Source organism: Strix aluco, chromosome 10 (genome assembly GCF_031877795.1).
Source record: "Strix aluco isolate bStrAlu1 chromosome 10, bStrAlu1.hap1, whole genome shotgun sequence".
In the NCBI taxonomy this organism is placed as follows: Eukaryota; Metazoa; Chordata; class Aves; order Strigiformes; family Strigidae; genus Strix; species Strix aluco.
In genome coordinates this window covers 19,206,816-19,224,467 of record NC_133940.1, presented here as the reverse complement: position 1 = coordinate 19,224,467, position 17,652 = coordinate 19,206,816, and the positions used below count along the sequence as shown (strand labels likewise).

At 44.9% G+C, this 17,652-nt stretch overlaps 1 protein-coding gene across 1 annotated transcript; it reads right to left on the bottom strand.

Annotated features, from left to right (window-relative positions):
* Window positions 1-2,572: 2,572 nt before the first annotated feature.
* On the bottom strand, window positions 2,573-8,069 carry LOC141927570 (protein FAM162B-like). Its single transcript, XM_074834657.1, has 4 exons — window positions 7,787-8,069; window positions 5,790-5,895; window positions 4,280-4,388; window positions 2,573-3,630 (listed from the first exon to the last, which is right to left on the bottom strand). The coding sequence occupies exons 1-4, from the start codon at window positions 8,007-8,009 to the stop codon at window positions 3,523-3,525; spliced, it is 546 nt and encodes a 181-aa protein (XP_074690758.1). The 5' UTR covers window positions 8,010-8,069; the 3' UTR covers window positions 2,573-3,522.
* Between the last annotated feature and the right edge of the window lie 9,583 nt (window positions 8,070-17,652).

The window sequence follows — 17,652 nt, the reverse complement described above, 5'->3', positions numbered from 1 at the left end:
ATGTCCTTTACAAGTGCAGGATCATGTCAGCCTTACTGCATCCCAGGAAAAAAGCTGCACATAGCAGTTGGACAGAAAGAAATCAAGTGTCAGAAAGAGCAGGTCAAAAAGAGAGGTAAAATGAGTAAGTAAGGGGCTGAGATCTGAGCTCAGACTTTCCCATCTCACACCTTTTCTCCAAGGCTCTTGGATGTTCATGATGCAGAGCCTCCCATACGAGTTTGATCTCACCACATTGGCAGAGGAGTGCTTGGTGCACTCAGTTCTGCCCCACAGCAGCCTGCTCCCTAGGGAAGGTGAGCCTCTGGAAATCACTGAAACTTCAAAAAATGGTGGATGATAACCTTAATCCACAGCCAGGAAGAACTGCAGCACTGATTTTAATGGAAGGAGAATTAGATCAACTCCAGCTACTAGGGAAAATCTTTCCCCGTAATTGTCCTTATAATGCAAATCTCTGTGGCACCAACCACCAGCATATTGTTAACCACTTCCATATAGGAGTTCACTAAAATGGCAACAATCCCACAAGGGAGGAAGCATTATTTCCTCCCAGAACAGAGCAGTAAATGAGAAGGCGAGAGTTGAAAGGACTCACCCTTAGTCTTCCTGAGCATCGCAGCAAACGAGCACACTCTCAGCTTCATCCCCTGTCTCGGGAAGGAGTCAGCCCCTTGCATTGTCCTTAGGGCCAGGCTGGGGAAATACAATGAAGAATAGCTCCTACCTAATAGCAACTCCCATCCCTTTTTTTAAATGACTAGGGGATCAGGTGTGACACCGAAGCAATATAGATGGGAGGGGAAATTAAAAAAAAAAAAAAACACCACAAGCGTAAGGTGTTGAAGATTAGCCAATTATACATTCAGGAAGCTGTGTTAATTAGAAGCTTTTCAAGAGAAGAGTCAAAGGACTTTGCAAACACAGATGGAAACCGATTTTAACAAGCGGTGCTAAGTCCCAGTGTTGGAGAGGCATCAGCAACGCAATGTCCTCTGCTGGCATCTCCAGTTACTACAGGGGAGGGCTCCAGCCGAGCCTGTGCTACACCAGGGCCAGCAGCCACCCGCCACTGACCAAGTGCAAGCCAGAGATTAGTTCGATTGATTTTTGGGGGAATATTATGATATTAAAATGATTAATAATGTAGCCGGGACCGGTAAAGGATTATTCCCTACATAACAGTCATAGCTCCTTGTGAGACCTCAAAAGCACCTGGGTCATCTGATCACTCAGAAGTGGCCCATCATCAGTGGCTCAGGGAGGAGGAATTGCTTTTCCCTTTTTCTTAATGACCATATGTAAGGCAGCAGCTTTATGCACTAGTCAATAGAGAACCAGGCAGTTTAAGAGGATTTGATAATAGCTCACACCTGAAGCAGGGTTTTTTTCCGCAGGCAGGGGGAGGTGCAGAGCAGAGAGTGGAACAAGTCACAGATAATTTGCTTGTTCTTTACATATGGTTATAGTAATCTCCTTTCCTGCTTAAGTCAGGGAGGCTCAGAACATGGATGTGGATTTGTTTACGAGTATCAAAATGCGTTCCTTTAAGTGTTACATGTGCCTTCTTGAAAAGGGTACATGGAAACCATTTAAGAATTAAAAAAAAATATATAATCTAAGAGACTGACCAGAGCTGTTTTAGTTTATGGCCAAATGAACACTAACTTTGAGGTAATTCTTGAGGTTTATTGCACTAACCAAGAAATTATGTAAAATTATGTAAACGATGCAAATGATGTAAAATGAAAGACATACATGTGCAGGCAAAAGTGCCTTCTCAGCAGAGACTTGTTCACTCTGTAGTTTTCCTAGATCATTATTTTCACTTCCCTGAGATGTGCTTCATGAGGAATACTACAGGGAGAAGACATCACTTTTGGTGAATTGTACTGCACGGGGCTATGAGTTGGAAACAAGGACTACAAACACTGAGCTGTGACAGATGTAACATCCCCCTCACACATGCTCCTCATCCTAAATGGGTATGCAACGTGGAGAAAAGGGCTCCTAAGAAGCATCAGGGGGAAAAAGCTGCCCAACAAACAGGAGATGCAGTCTCAGAGCCCAAGAACTGCTGACCGCCTGCCAATGAATGTCCCAGCCTGTCCTTGCCAGCAGCTCATTCATGTAGTTACACACCAGCAATAAGTGGACATGAGTTTTTGACACAATAAACCTCAGAGACCTGAGCAGGAGCTTCCAGACTCCCCTGGAGCACAAGTGCTCTGAGTAATAAACGTTGCAATAAGCCTTGGTGTGATGCTCAGGACACTGCACAGCATTCCCCATCTCCTATGGCAGGCAGGGTGAGATGGCTGCATTTTGTCACTCCATGTCCCTTGGCATCTCATGCAGTACACCCTGCTCCAGCAGCCTGCCTTACGGGTCTGGAAGGGTTATGAATGATACACTGACCATCAACACCCACAAGTGTGAACTGGGCCCTGTCTTGGAGTTTAATCGCTTCATGAAAATGCAACTTTCAGTATTTCATTAGGATGTCTCCCATCTGTTAAACATCATCCCAGAGAGTTCGGTGACACTTTAAATGAAGCTGTGAAGAGATGCATTTGTTTTAGATGTAATTGGACAGCTGTTTTATTATGGATTAATGAACTATGATAATTAAAAAGAATCTAATTTTAGCAAACCATATATTAGCAATTACTTCTGACTAAAACCACAACTAAGCAAGTGTTAGAGAACTTTCATGACAGTGACTGGAAGCAGAAGATGAAAAAGCAAAACCAGTGAGGTGCATCAGGACAAAAGATGCCTTCAGGCCAGGTTCCGTGCACCAGGCACAGGATCCCCAGGCTGCCCCACAGCAACCAAACCATTCCACGTGCCTATGCTATTACTCCACATCACCACTGTCTCCTCTGGCCCAAAGCTCCTTTTGGTCCATATCAGTCATCAGAGTCTGCTCACAGTCCTCCATCTTCCCAGCCCCTCTTCGTGCTCATGTCCTCACTCTCCCCTGGCCATGGGATCCCAGGAGGGGCTGGGGAGGAAGAGGAGACAGTGATGGCAGCAGGCTCAGAGGCAGAGATAATCAACCTCTTTATGGTTGCAAAACGTATTTCAGACTCCTTCTCCCCCTGCCCTGGGTCACTTTGGCCAAGGCTGTTTGTTCTAGAGGCATTGCACAGAATGGAATGCTCTCTGATGTAGGGTTGCATCCTTCCTGGCTGCAAGGAGACAGCCCCATGGCCACACTGAGCACGACAAAAAGCTGATCCTGAGCTGGGGAGTCCTGCATTCATCCTTCCCACACTTTGCAGTTTAGAAGAGGTTTCTGTATTTCAGCAGAACCCAGTGCCAAAGACCAGAGTCCACAGAAAGCAGGTGTTGGAGTTTCCATAGGAGTTTCCCAGTTCATATGGAGCAGTTTTTAAGCAGTGAAGTCCTTGTCCTGAGAGAGTTTCAGTGAAAAAGCTCCAAAGAGTTAAATGAAGACAGGTACATATGCAACGTGTGCAAATCACTTATCTTCTGTTAAAATAAATCTGTTCCCAGTCATTGTGGCTTCTCAACAGCTGCCTCCTGATCTTTTTCCACTTCAGCCCTCCATTTGGCCTTCTTTTCTGTGTTCATCCTCAACAGTGTGTGATCCTTTTTAGCAGCCTTGAAAAGAAATGGTGAAAATCATTGCATGCACGTTTCCCATCACTAAATTTCCTCACATTTGCACCACTTGCTTTGACACTCTACTGTCCTTTTTGATATTTTGAAGTGACAGAAGTCAATGTGTTTCCTTGTCTTATCAAATTTTCAGCATCTGCAGCTCTGATTAGCAGGAAAATTGCACTGTAAATTGTTTACAGGTATGCTGGGACATGCTAGTCAGGCTGGAGACCCTTCTTCCCCACCAGTGGGATGGGAAGAAGCGAGTGTCACAGCTCGTGGTGGCCATGGTGGCACTCAGGACCGCAGGAGCCTTATGACCTGTGGAAACAGGGAAGGACCAGGCACCATTGACATTGTCTGAGCTGCCTCACAGCCCTTGGACCAGCCTCTTGCTGAGATACCATGATACAGAGCATTGCATTGCACGAGTTTATTGCAAAGTGGGTCAGAAGTAACACATTAACCATCAAGTTGTGCTTCCCCATGCCAATCTCTCCTCCAGAGAATGGGGTGATACAGATCCTGTGCAAATATTGCTTATATGGACTTATTCTCAAACCTATCTGTCACCCTTGCACTTGTTTACAAGGAGAGTATACATAGGCCATACATTAAGTAGATCAGTTCACCCAGAAACAATACTCACTTCTTTGCCCGTGATTACCATGGCCAAACAGCCCAGCAAAGTCAGTGCAATCATGATGTAGCAAACCTTTATTCTGACTCTGTTCCTTGCTGCATCAAGGACCTCAGACCTGTGGAGGACAGAACAGAGTTTCCATCCTGAAGCAGCATGTATGAAATGAGATCATGGGGAGCTGGGCAATGGACCCTCAAGTCTTCCAGCAACTGCCTATTTATGTACAATGTGTTTTAACCTTCTCTTTCTGCAAGTGTGTAGATGAGGACTGAAAAAATTAGCCTATGGGGAAAAGATTTAGCCACCCTCCCATGCAGGTGGGGTATTGCTATTCCCAACAGTCATCAGTAACAACAGGAATAACAAGTCCTGCTCTCCCGCCTTCTTTTATTGCATATGAGAGTGAACACTTGAAAAATTACAAGAACAGGAAAGTCTTTCCATTGTGATAATGGAATTATGAGGGGCCCACCTTTGGGTGTTGCTGGGCAGGGCATGGGGTGCTGCACAGCACCAGGAGACACTGGGGTCATGTCATCAGGGCCAGGCAATGCCACCCTCAGTGGAATAAAAGCACATGCATGACATTTTGGCTAAGAGCAATGGAGAGTTTTCACACAGCGAAGAGGCACAGCAAACGGTGACTGGGTCTGTGGCCACATCCCCATCCCAGCTGCACATGGTGCTTTGCAGCCCTGTCCCTCTGCAGCATGGCCCTCTGCTAGGCAGCTGGCATCAGCATCTGCCCGTGGTGGGAGGCTGAGATGGGTTGGAGCAGATGACCACACCATCCATGCAGACTTGTCTTCCCAAGCAGCTGAACAGCCACAGCCGTCGCTGGGAAATCTCCACCTCCTTCCATGGGTGACTCATGGCATTTATCCAACAATTCATGCTTGCAAGAGGCTGCAGTGTGGCAATGAGTCATTCATGAAATCGTATCCAGCCATAGATTTACTTACACCTGCAAGGGGAAGGCTGGCTGGAGGAGCCCCCAGGATGTCACAGGTCAGGAAGCTTTAGGTCCCCAAAACGACATGACAATCCTTTAACAAAATACCTCAACAAGGAGGTGAAACCATAGCTCAGATGTGAGGAACTCATTGCAGATGTCTGTCACCAAAGCTCTGTATAGCCCAAACTTCTTTTTAAAATTTATGCAGCATTATTAATTGCTAATCAATAAAAACTAGCAAAGCATGCAAAAATCCAAAGTGGATGATATTTTACCATGGTGACGTCTGAGTTACAAAGCCACTTGTCTTGCAAAAGACACTTCAGCTTAGTCTGTAACTTATGATATCTAAAACAAATGAATCCAGTTTACTCCACAGGACATGACAAAAAGCGTGTGTTCCCTAAAATTCAGATTATTTTTGGACACCAGTAGCAGCAGGCCCTGTCAGCATGGAAGAGCTCTAACCCTCACCATGTAAGCACAGTTCTGGGTAATGCAGACTGGTGCCTCAATCTGTATGTTCACATCCAAAAGCATCATTCACACAGGTCTACTTACGAGATGTACTTGGGAATGTCCTCCTCTTTTTTAAAGCGTCCTGCCCATACTAACACTTTTTTATCAAAATCTGTAGGACTTCTGTCATTTCTGAAAGCTTTGTAACCTGTAAAAGATTTTATAGAAGATGACAATGAGCTAAGCTTAAAGAAGGGAAGAGGAAAAAAGCTGTCATTACAGGGGGAAAAGGATTGAAAGTTCAGATTGGCACTTTACTATTCCATGAGAACCAAATGTTCTTTCTAACGTCAAAAGTACTCAGCAGCTGGTGTGAGATGCTTTGTTAAGTTTGCAGCTTATTTAATTTGGCTTATTTTTTTTTTCCTTTAGTTTAGGTAGGTTTTAAACTAAAAATCTCTTCTAACCTTCCTCATTAAGGGGGGAAAGGATGCAGGGCTGAAGTTACCCAATTCCACAGCATGCTCTCACCCTTCTAGCATCATGCTTTTAAATGGCCCAACTAGTGAGTTAAGCAAACTGCCAGCAGCAGTAATAACTCCTTGACAGCATCTCCTTCTAAAAGCACTGATGGAGAGACGAGGTCTGTTAAAATACAGCCTGGTGGGAGACCGGCAGTTGTTCTCATGCAAGCTGGGTGTCACATTACTGTACTCTAATGATGATACATTACACCCCACCAGACTACCACGGTGATGCCATTAGTATGCTGTCACCCTGAGCACAATGAGAAAGGGATTTTGGCTCCTCTTGATGGAAACAAGCCCAATGACAGGCCATGATGAGAGCACTGGCAGGGAGACCCTGCAAAACGAGGGTAAGCAATGGCTAGCTCAAATCCTGGCTTTTGCACTGGCACACCTGTAGGTCATCTCAAGGTAGCTGGGACTGCTCACACACCCAGGAAGGTGCACCCAAGATGCTAACCTAATGCTCTGTGCTTGCAAATGTGGGATGGTTTTTAGAAATGCTCCGTGGGTGACCAGGGCCTACATAAAGGGATGAACATGAAGATGCCCCCAGTCTCGGTGCCCTGCACTCCCTGGCTGTTGCAGGATTTCTGGTGCATGGAGGAAATCACTGCCACTACAGCACAGGCCACAGGGAGCACCTCTTCCTGCCTGTGTTGAGATGGTGAAATTACATTAAGTGCCTTTGCTCCATGCCTGCTCATGCATGCCAGGACTTGTGAATGGCTGAAAAATCCCAGGTGTAAATCTTGGCACCCAGTCCCCCAGGTAGACGTAATTTTCTGCTTCTCCTGTTTCTCTTATAGAGTGCTAGTGAGACCAGGAGAGCTACATCTGAAATATCAGCAAGTGCCTGAATCAGATCTGCAGCAAGCAGTAACACGGTTTGCTAAAAGGACAGGCTCCATCCCAGGGAAGACAAGGGCAAAACCCCATGCTGGAGACCCACAGCCATCCCACAGGAGCACAGGCAGCCCCATGCAGCCCAGCCTCACTAATGTAAGGAGCCTGCAAAGGCACTGTCAAGGAGGTGGTGGTGCAGATTCAAAAGAGAAAGTATCTCCATGCCAGGAAGCCTGCCCATGTGGGAGCTGCCCACGCCTGCTGCCTGCCAGATAAACCAGGGCACTGCCTGCTCAAACATGCACAGTTGTGGATGTAATCTGGCAGGGAGTGTCAGGGGGAGCAGAGGGGTGCAAGTCTGCCACTTGCACCAGCCCTGCACATGCAGGGACGTGCACCGGTCCTCCTCTGGAAACCTGTCAGCTGGGTAGGAGGAGGAACATTTATTTACTTTTTTAATTAACAGATTCACTGACATGGAGTATTGGTTTGTATTTGCTGCCATAGGAGGAGGACTATTTAAAACAAAACTACATCCCTGTGCACTGTGCTGGTCAGAGGTCTCAATTTGCTCCATGTCTCAGGAGTGTTTGTAACCCAAGGTGAGGCAGCACTGCAGTAGCACAGTCGCAGACAAAAACAAGGAACATTTTCTCACCCTTTCCTTCAGATAACCTTTCCCTCTGTCCTGCAGCATGAAACAGTGACCAAAGCCTTTCTACCCACCTGGATTAGCCGTCTGCAAAGCCTCGTCCTGAGCACCCTTCACTTTGTCACCCATGGCTCTGGCAGGGCACGGGACCAGCTGAGCCACCCTCCGCCACAGCCCTGGGCTGCGCCCCAGCAGCCGCCCCAGCATCCTGCCCTGGCCAAAGCCTCCCCACCAGCCTGGGAGCACGCAGCAGGACCGGCAGGAGCCCAGAAGGCTGCTTCTAGGAGCTACTAACATAAAACTACCCCTTCCTGTAAGAAGGAAGTAGCATGCATTTCCACCCTGGCTGCCAACAGTTTTCGCTTGCGTCACGATGACTAGTTAAATTTATCGCCTGTGTTTACCAAAATGACACACCTTCCAAGAAAGGCAGGCAGAGATCACCGCTGCGGCAGCTCACGCCCAGCCCAGGCTGTGGCCCAGTCTCTCTCCATCCCAAGGAGCAGCTCAGGAGAGCAACGAGTATCTACGTTATTTTCTCAGTTCTTACTATGGTAGGACTAGAATGGGACAGCGTATTATATTTCCTCAAAGATAGGCTTAGAAACTTAGAATTATCACAGCCAGTTAAGCTGTTAGAGTTCTTGGTTGTTCTCAGCTAAAAAATAATCTTGCGAATCAGTTGCATTAACTTTTTGAAGAGGAGCAGCATTTCCCCTATCTCAGAATAAATGTGGTTTGGCAGAAGGAAACTAAAACCAACGTTTGTGGCTATAAATGCAGATGGAGTGTCCATCTCACATCCAGACTGCAAACTTTTCTGGCAAAGAAATAGATTTCAGATACATTTCAGGTTTAAATCAGTAAGCTAACAAATTTTGTCAAAAACATCAGGTGATGTAGTATTCGTTAGTCAGTAAAATTGTCATTGAAATGTAGCAGTACCTATAAAGTATTTGCCCTCTTTGAATTCAATCTCCACAAAGTCTGGATAGTGCTGGATGTTTTCCATAACATCAGCTATTCTAACCAGAGAATGGACCAAAATCAATGCTATTTTATCATTTTGACATTTCTCTTGCATTTTGCACAAAATTCTCCCTGATGGGTCAGGAAATAGAAATGCAAAATACTTGTCTCATTTGGAGCAGTGGGGTATTTACTCTCCTTAGACAGCCAAGGCTCTAAAGCTGATTTACAACTAGGGAAAAAAAAAATCCATTTGAAAGGGAAGAAGCAGTTGCCGAAAGGAAAATTTTCAGAACTATTTAGTAATACTATCAAAGCAATATTGCAGATAATCAAAGTGTGTCTAAGAGCAAGTGGAGGAACTGCAAGGGAATAGAGCTTGGGATGTTGGCAAGGATATTCTTTAAGGGCTGAAAGGATGAAAGATGTGAGACACATGCAGCTCCAGCCACCCAGCTCCTGGCCCCAAGAAAAAACTCTACCATTTACAGAGATGTTTTATATTTTTTGAGAACACGAAGTTACTGATACTGAGGAAAGAAGACACAGTAATGACAAACATGTTTTTTCCTCTTTCATGAAATCTCCACAATGCATCTGGACATAACACAATGTGTTTAGCTTAATTTGCTTGTAATTTGGTAAAGCAAATTAGATCAATTTCCAGATTAGGAACCCATACAGAAAATAAATGGTGGTTTGAGCTTCCAGCTGCAAATGAGACCTGCAAACAAGCAGAAATCAGTGGATGTGATTATGCTGGAAGAAGCAGAAGGGAAACCTGGTAAAGTCACTGATGATATTTGTGTCCTGCTCAGGATTTCTCTGGAGGAAGATGGGAATGAGGAGGAGGAAAGGTACATTCATAGCATGAAATTCACAAGGCTCAGCACTCCTGAGCATCCCTGCAGGCCCCCTTCTCACCTTGCAGAAATGCTGCTGAGTGGAAAAGAGACAATGTACACCCGGACATCCCTCGCTTCCCAAGCTGGGTGGGCAAGGGGGGCTAGGGGGGCAGTGGATGGGACGTGCTGCCACGATGCTCTTGTGGCACTTGGAGTGGCCAGACCCCTCAGGGCCTCCAGCTGTGCAGAGCATTAGAGCATTTTCCCTTCAACAGGCACTCGCCAAAATGGTTATTGCAGAAGTGATTGTCTTTATGTCATGTCTGATTATGGATTTGAAGAGAAAAATAAAGAACATTTTTATTTTATCTTTTAGTTTCTCAAATGCACAGAAAATCTCGGGTTTTCAGGCCTCCGGTGCTTATCCACCTAGGGGTTGCCAATTGTTTCCTCTAGAAGACAAACTAGATAACAGCTGTATTAATCACATCTGCTGTGAGCAAAAAAGCACTTCAGGATTTATTATGCCAGCATTTAGAAGTCCAAAGACACAGAGGTCCTCATGAAACCACAAAGGCAGTTAGTTGTTCCTGAATTTTATTTGTTTCTTTGGCACTGTGAATGCTTAATGCCGGGGTGAGTTTTACTGCAGTGCATGAAAGCTAATAAAAAGCTATATACACCACTGTGTTAGGAAATCAAACTTTCCCTTGTGCACTGTGGATCTCTCTCTGGCCCAGAGCATCTTGAATCGCTTCCTGAACAGCAGAGAGATGCAGAATGGTCTTGGACCAAGGTAGCCTTATGTGCAGCCTGATGGCCTTAGTCCTCCTTAGAGACGTTTTGTGCCTAGCCCAGTACATGCGCGTTCCTCCCTGCCCAGGTGACAAAACATCCCCGTAAGGCCCATCCATTCACTCCCCGCACCAAGCTATCGCTTGATATACTCATCAGTGACTCATTAGAAGAGTGCAACCATTATTTCATAACCATTAAACTCACAGACTGGGAGTTTATTGTATAGCAGTAACAACTTGTTCAGAGATGCAGAATTAGCAAAACTAGGCTTAAAGCAACATCTTATCCTCCTCCCACGTCCTTCTGCCAGGAGGAGAGCAGGACCCCAGCTCCTCAGTAAGCCCTGGACAGTACAGATAACAGCTCACACACTGACTAAGTGTGCAGACATCCCCCAGGCTTCCTCTGACCCTCGCTGCAAGGGGAGAACACAGATCTGAAGGTTTTCGAGTTACAAAGGAGCAGGCTAGCTCAGAGAGAGCAGAGGATGGTTCGCAGCTGTGGTGGTGCTGCAGACTCTTAACATTTCTGTTTTCTGTGCGAGAGCGACATGTAGTTGTAACACTTGCTGCACACTGGTGCCAACACTGAAGGAGGAAAACAAAACACAAAACTCACAGAACTCCATTCTGGTTCTGCATCGTCTTCACAGCCTTTCTGTCACCTCGGACTCTGCTCTTGCAGCTGACTCCGCAGTAAGGACTAGCAGCGAGTCATCCTCCCCTCCCTAAATGTACACAAAAACCTTTGCAGTACTGGAACTGAAAGGCCACAATTTAAAGTCAATTGCTCTTTGATTTCTGACTGACTTTATACTGTCATTCCCAGTACCTTAATTCTGATTATTGTCGGCCTATTGCAGCAATAAGAAACTTGGACTCGGGTTCTCTTCACCTGTTCTTTTTCTGCTTTAAACAGCCACAGGAATGAAAGACTTTATTCCTCCAGAAGTCCCAGGTTCCCACACATCTCTTTACATCCCCTCGTTAATTTTCATAAGATCACACAACAATTTTTTTTAGTCATATACACAAAAGAATTCATAGGCGTATTCAATCTAAAGAAGTATTACTCTGTAAAACTGTTCTCATGTGTAGTGTCCTCAAACCCAAATGGCTCTGTTTTGCATGCCATGCAAAATTTTTACACAGGGTCTGTGAGGACAAGCAGAAGGTAATCTTATCTTTGCCTTCCCCCCATCTAATTAAATATGCAGCAGACCTCTGTCTTGGTTCCTAGACAAGATAAACAAGCAATCCTGGATGGGCTTGTGGCTCATGAAATTCTAAGTGAGTCAGGAAATACTCCTCCATGCCACTATGATTTCTACAGCAACACAATTTAACACAGCAAGAGCAGTGAATTGCTTTGAAATGTCTCACTTACCTGCAGATTCCCAGCCCAATAGCCTGTCCCTCCTCTCCAGGGTCCCCAGGAAGCAGCACTCCCAGGGCTTCAGTTCTCTCCAGGTGAGTCACATTCTTCCCCCTATCAGGAAATCGGCTACCCTAAGGAAACTCAAATGCAAATCCCAAAAAACCAAAAGCTCCTTAACTATTTCTCATCAAGGCCAAGTCAAATCAAGGGAACAGTCACAACATCTTACAGCAAAACCAGACTCAGAGGGTTTGTAAAGAGCTCTGAAAACAAGCACCAGTATGAGACTTTATTCACTTCAGGCCACTCTGATTTTTTTATAATCTTGAGTGTTATCAATAAAACAAAGCATCTGCTAAAAGTGAGCAGTGACAATGAAGGAGTTCTTCCCCTCTCTCTGTGTTAAACTTCAGGTTTGCTTTAAAAAAACTTAGATCAGGATTCCTCTATCCAGTTACTGAAAGGTCCTGCATTTTCTACCAATATTGTTACTATTTCTCCACCAATATTGTTACTATTCCTCCAGATTTGATAGCATCACTACCATTTGAAAAATTTTGCCTAGCAACCATAAATAAGACACGAAACCATAATTACAAAAAACCCAAAAACCAAACCCACAAACTCCCATGACTGTCATAAATCTTGCCTAATTTACACCATATGAGCCTTCTGACATCAGTCTCTTAATAGGGAAGGGTCATTAATGTAACACACATGGTATCTTCTACAACAGCAGCACTTATTTTTGCCAGTTGGAAAAGATCTGAGCTCTTTCTTTATGTCTGACACTAAGACAAGACTTAGCAGGATTTGGCTCTGAGCGTGTCACCTCTCTGCAGAAGTGCCCAACTTGCAAGAATAAGGATCTTGGAATGATCCCTGTCTAGGAAGATTCATCTTCTCTGCCATTAAGCACATTTATTCTTAAGAGAGTTAAACCCCCATTAACATCCTGGATGTTTTGATGCTTAAGGTGTGTTCATCTCTGGAACAGCACAAGAATCCACTCCTACTTCTCCTTATGGTAATTGCAAATGCCTACAAACAAGGGATGTTGCTGTAGCCAAGAAGGCCCATAAGCCACACTTGCTTTGTTCCCTTCCATCGGCTTCAGGCTTTCAGCTAAGGTGAAATATTCTATTTCATCTATTCACTGGACACAGGAACGCAGTTATGAATTGTCTTAATAGGAGCCAGATTCAGTGGAGTTTGTGAGCTGGACCTAGAGTTGCTAACCTCTGCAAACAAGTACTAAAAAGGGACACAGAATGGGTCTGACGTGCCCTTGGTACAAAGTGCAGGGTTTATAACAGCTGGTGTCAGAAGGACAAAGCTCACGGCAGCGAAATAAAACTTAGTCACTGCTCTGGCAAAGCCCCAGTATGACCTTCCCCAGAGTTTAGGATGATCATACAGAGGCAATGAAATGGCATGTTACCTCCAACACAGGGTGACTTGGCACATGCAACAGCCACCTACAATTGGGCTGAAACATGGGGTGGCTGCCTAAGTCCAGTTTCATCATGGAGTAGCAGCCAGATGCAAGCAGCAAAGATCCCAGGACCCCCAGGAAATCCTCCAAGGTGTTCAGTGTGTTGTGATGAAATTGCAGCTTTTATAACCAAGAAAATTAATGCAATGATGAGCTTTGCACCAGGCCACTGATTTCTGGAATAATGCACAATTGGACCATAGAGCAAAAATGTGCAAAACCCCAAAAAGAAAACAAAATCACCAGAATCCTAACAATTTACATTTTGACCCAGTGTTTGGAGAACCATTTAATTTAAACGTTTTCCACACCTGTTTCCCCAGCTGAGCCTGAGAAACACACTGACAAGGACAGACTCATTGTTCACTTGTCATTTAATGACTTTCTTTCCTGAGAAAAATGACATTGTCTTCAAAACCAGACGCATTTAGAAATTTTTCAGTCCATTAGTCAATAGTTTAGGGAAAAAAGAAACCTAATTTTAAAAGATTGAACAATTCTTTGTGGAAATGTCTTTTCCCCACAGTTGTTTTAATATAAGGAAGACTTACATTCTTTTCAGCTCCTGTGGAGAAGTCATGTACCATCGATCAGGCCAGTAAACCTGCCAAGATCAGTAGGAGCCCCTGCACTGTGGGGTCAAATTTCCCCTTTTAGTGACTGGCTGAATATGTATGCGATCAATACAAGAGCAAATGTATCCTGGGTAACACAGGGGGAGGCACTACCCTGGGGAAAGTTTGTGCCAGCAATGCACACCACAGTAGTCCATAAGAGGGCCAGGTGCCTCCTCAAATTTATGAACTGTCTCTTGACAATCCCTTTAAAGAGACCATAAAAGTCTTTCAAACACTCCTGGGTGAGACACAGCCTACCTACAGGATGAGATTTACTCCCAGAAGCTTTTATGTGACCAAAGGGACCATCAGGGAAATGCATCTCCTAGAAGATTCATCGTCCCCCAGGTGCAGTATGGAGAGGGCAGGAGAGTGAAAATCTGTCACACAGGGCTTTGCATAGTGGTCTGGGTGCTTTGGTGAAGCAGCATTGTCTTGGTGCCTTGTTCAAACCACTGGCTACATCTGCCTGCACTCTTAGGGACTAGCTCATGCATGCTGCTGTAGGGCTTAGGCTTGGGCTGGTGACTCCTCTGCTCCTTGTTTGCACAAGGGAGTTACTGGTGCTCCTACCGAGTATGGTAAAGAAATAATGAGGAGGAGGGAAATGACACACTTATCATGAGAAGATATATGATGATTACAGAGGGGCCAGGACTGCAGAAAAAGAAATTCCATCCTACATAAAGAGGACTTCTTTGACAATAGCACAAAGCTGTCCTGCAGTTTCTGGACTGTGTATGTCATGGAAACACATACACCAAGACATTGCAATGAGTCTTACTGAAAGAGGAATTTGTTCAAGAATAGAACTTATCATAGATATATGACATGTTTCCAGTGTGCTACCCACATTAGGTGGGCAGGTCTCGTTTCCTTAGACTGCAGTAAAACCTTTCTCGCAAGTGCAAATATTATGCTTGGAGAACTGGAGATTTGTAAAAAAAAAAGATAAGTTGGAGAAGGAAGTGTCCAAGTGGGGATGGTGTCACCAAGCTCACACAGAGGTTGGTGAGAAGACTGTCTAGGAAAACTGGATGACCTCAAGGGCTTGTGTTGTAAAAATGGGACAAAGAGCACACAGTGCAGGGTCATCTCTCTGGAGCTAAGGATGAGGATTTCTGGCTGCATTCGTTTAACTTAGGGTGACTCCAGGCAACCAAGTGGATGCTGCCATGGAAAAAGCAGATGAAATTTTAAGATGTACAAGCAGCATCATTCCAGTAGAGAGAAAACAGTTTTAGTATTCTCATGTCTGGAATAGCCTGCACTGCCCTGATTACTCAAGAAAGTTACTCAAGAAGAAAAGGAATAAAGGAAGAAATAAGAGAAATGTGTCTTTTTCTTGGTTAACAAATTACAAATGAAGAAGTATCATGGTAGATATCTCTCTGAGAAACTCAATGCCAGAGAAGAAGGGCAGTTAGGCAGGCTAAATCACAGCGCTGATACCTGAACAAAGGGTATAAGCTGCTTGTGGCAGATGACAAGGGCTGCACCTTTCCTGGTGCTGCTGTTGGTACCTTCCAGCAAAGGGGCAGGGGCTGTCTCCATCCTCATGGTAGCTAAAGAAGCACACATGGTAATACAAACAGCCAGGCCACACGACTTGCCAGGCGTCTTGCAGCGCTGCTGGGCTGGTTTAACTTTGGGCCTTACCTGCACAGTCATTAGTGTTTACAAAACAAGTTTCCAGGGAAGGAAAATTACACACCAAGGAAATAATAAGCAGCAATATAATCAGATGTGAGAGGGAGATCATTTCATTACCTGAACCTGGCCTCATTATTCACCATTTCCCTGGCAAGAGCTGATAAATGCAGGCTAATGAATCTTAGCACTCCAGACGAGTGGGAGGAGTGCTGGCTCAGTGCTGCCACATGCTAAGCAGGACCAGAGAATCCACTTTCAGCTAAAAGTCCAAAAGGTAAAATATGAATTCATCTATTGCAGCACTGCAGTGAGATGAGAGAGGGGCTTTACCCACTGCTGGCTTGGTCTTACAGAGTAACCTGGGCTGTGGGAACGCTGTGGCTCCTATCTGGCCCAGGAGCAAACTGAACTCCCAACATCCCAAGAATAACAGGGGATCTGCCACGTGGTCTGCATACACTGGTGATAGGTGCAAGGGCCAGAGTTGGCTCTTTAGGGAAAGCCTTCCAGAATCAACCATATCAGCTGGAGACTTCCCAGACTGTCCTGACAGTTACGTATCATCCTGGGCCTGGTCATGACACAAGGACAACATCAACAGAGAAAGAGCATCCACACGGAAAAACACTGTAGCAGGACCTTTGCCCACTTCTGTGGCACCTTCATTTCATCAGCACAGTTACCCATTGGCTACTGTGGCCATTCCTCCCTTTATAAAAACAGGGAAACAGAAAATACATCATTCACTGTACACAATTATTAAAAAATCCCCCCAAACTAACAACGAAACCATTAGAAATGAAACCATTAGAAAAGGCAAGCAAACCTCTTTAACATAAACGAGTTCTCAGAGTTGCAAAGATTGTTTCTGTTTTTTCTATACTTTCTGCATACCTCACAAGCAACGTGGCCCCCAGATTTCCTATGAAGAACCAGAACATTTGGCAAGGCTCCTCTGGAAGGAGCTTAGATGCTAACCTCTAACATAAGATGGAAACCTAGAGAGCAACACGCATGTCCTGACATTACAGGGAAATGCTGCCCTCATCTGTCTTCCAGTGACAGATTTTATTTTCCTGCCTACCATGCCTAAACCATTCATCATTCCAGAACAAAAAGGTGACTATTATTGCAACCAACTGCAAGTCTGTGCCTGGACCTGTATTTGCAATGGAACCATTAAGCCATACTGTTGTCCGTAACTGGAGTCAATATGACCAAGTTGTTGCAATGGAGTTTAAATGTAGAAATTTCTTAATTCTCTGTATTGAAGATAGCGTCTTGGCCAAAAGGAAAAAAATGTCTTACACATTCTCTACAAAACTAAAACTGACCAAGGAAAAAATTAATCCCAAAGTACTGAGTACTGGGAGTACTGAGAGGCAGCACTGGTGTTCAGCAAGAGCAGAGCAACCCCTGCTCCTGCAGCAGTTTGCACACTAGTGCAACGGCAGTGATTTGGGGATCTGGATGCCTGCAGCCCAGCCTGTCACAGCCAGCCACAGGGAACAAGGCTGGTTTGCCTCTTTCATCCACATTGGTAAAAATCCAGTGCACACACATATACACTCAGAGTGGAGGCACATTTCAAGCACCATCAGTGGCCCTCAGGAAGGTGAAGTGAAGGAGGAATTGAACGTGCATTCATATTTCATACAAGTATAAGCTTTGAAGTTGGAAAATTCAATCTAGCAGATGAAATACAGCACTATCCAGTTCTTTATGGGTTTGGGGTGCAGAGAGAGCATCTGTTAATCCTCTGAGAGACAATGCCGCTGGATAGCCAAGGTCCTCAGAAAGTACTCTGGCTCATGAAAGTGCAGATCACAGTACATATCCATTACCATTTGCAGAGCTCTGAAGGAGCACAGCTCTCAGAGCAGATGGAGATGCTTCTCTATCAAGGCCTGTGTCTTTTAGTTCTTCTGATGAAGTTAGCTCTGCTGAAACTCCAAGAGGAGCTGGAAAGTCCAATTCCACTGGTTCATGGTTTACTGATATTTCTCCTTGCTTGTGCCTTTCCCCCTAGACTCCCATTCCTTTTGATTATATTTTGTAAATCCTGGATTTAATCAAAGTCTGTGCCTCCAAAATTGAATGTATAGTTGCCCAACATCTTAATGCCTGGAGCATCATCCCAGCACAAGCAGACAGGCCTGGTTTGATGGCACCAAACTGACTCTTTG

What these genes read in the sequence shown, in the direction of transcription:
- LOC141927570 (XM_074834657.1), bottom strand. Translation starts at nt 8,009, where the DNA reads ATGTTAGTAGCTCCTAGAAGCAGCCTTCTGGGCTCCTGCCGGTCCTGC. An exon ending in TTTGCAGACGGCTAATCCAG is followed by an intron (nt 5,896 to 7,786) that starts GTGGGTAGAAAG and finishes AATCTTTTACAG; the next exon opens with GTTACAAAGCTTTCAGAAAT. An exon ending in GACATTCCCAAGTACATCTC is followed by an intron (nt 4,389 to 5,789) that starts GTAAGTAGACCT and finishes TGTCCTCCACAG; the next exon opens with GTCTGAGGTCCTTGATGCAG.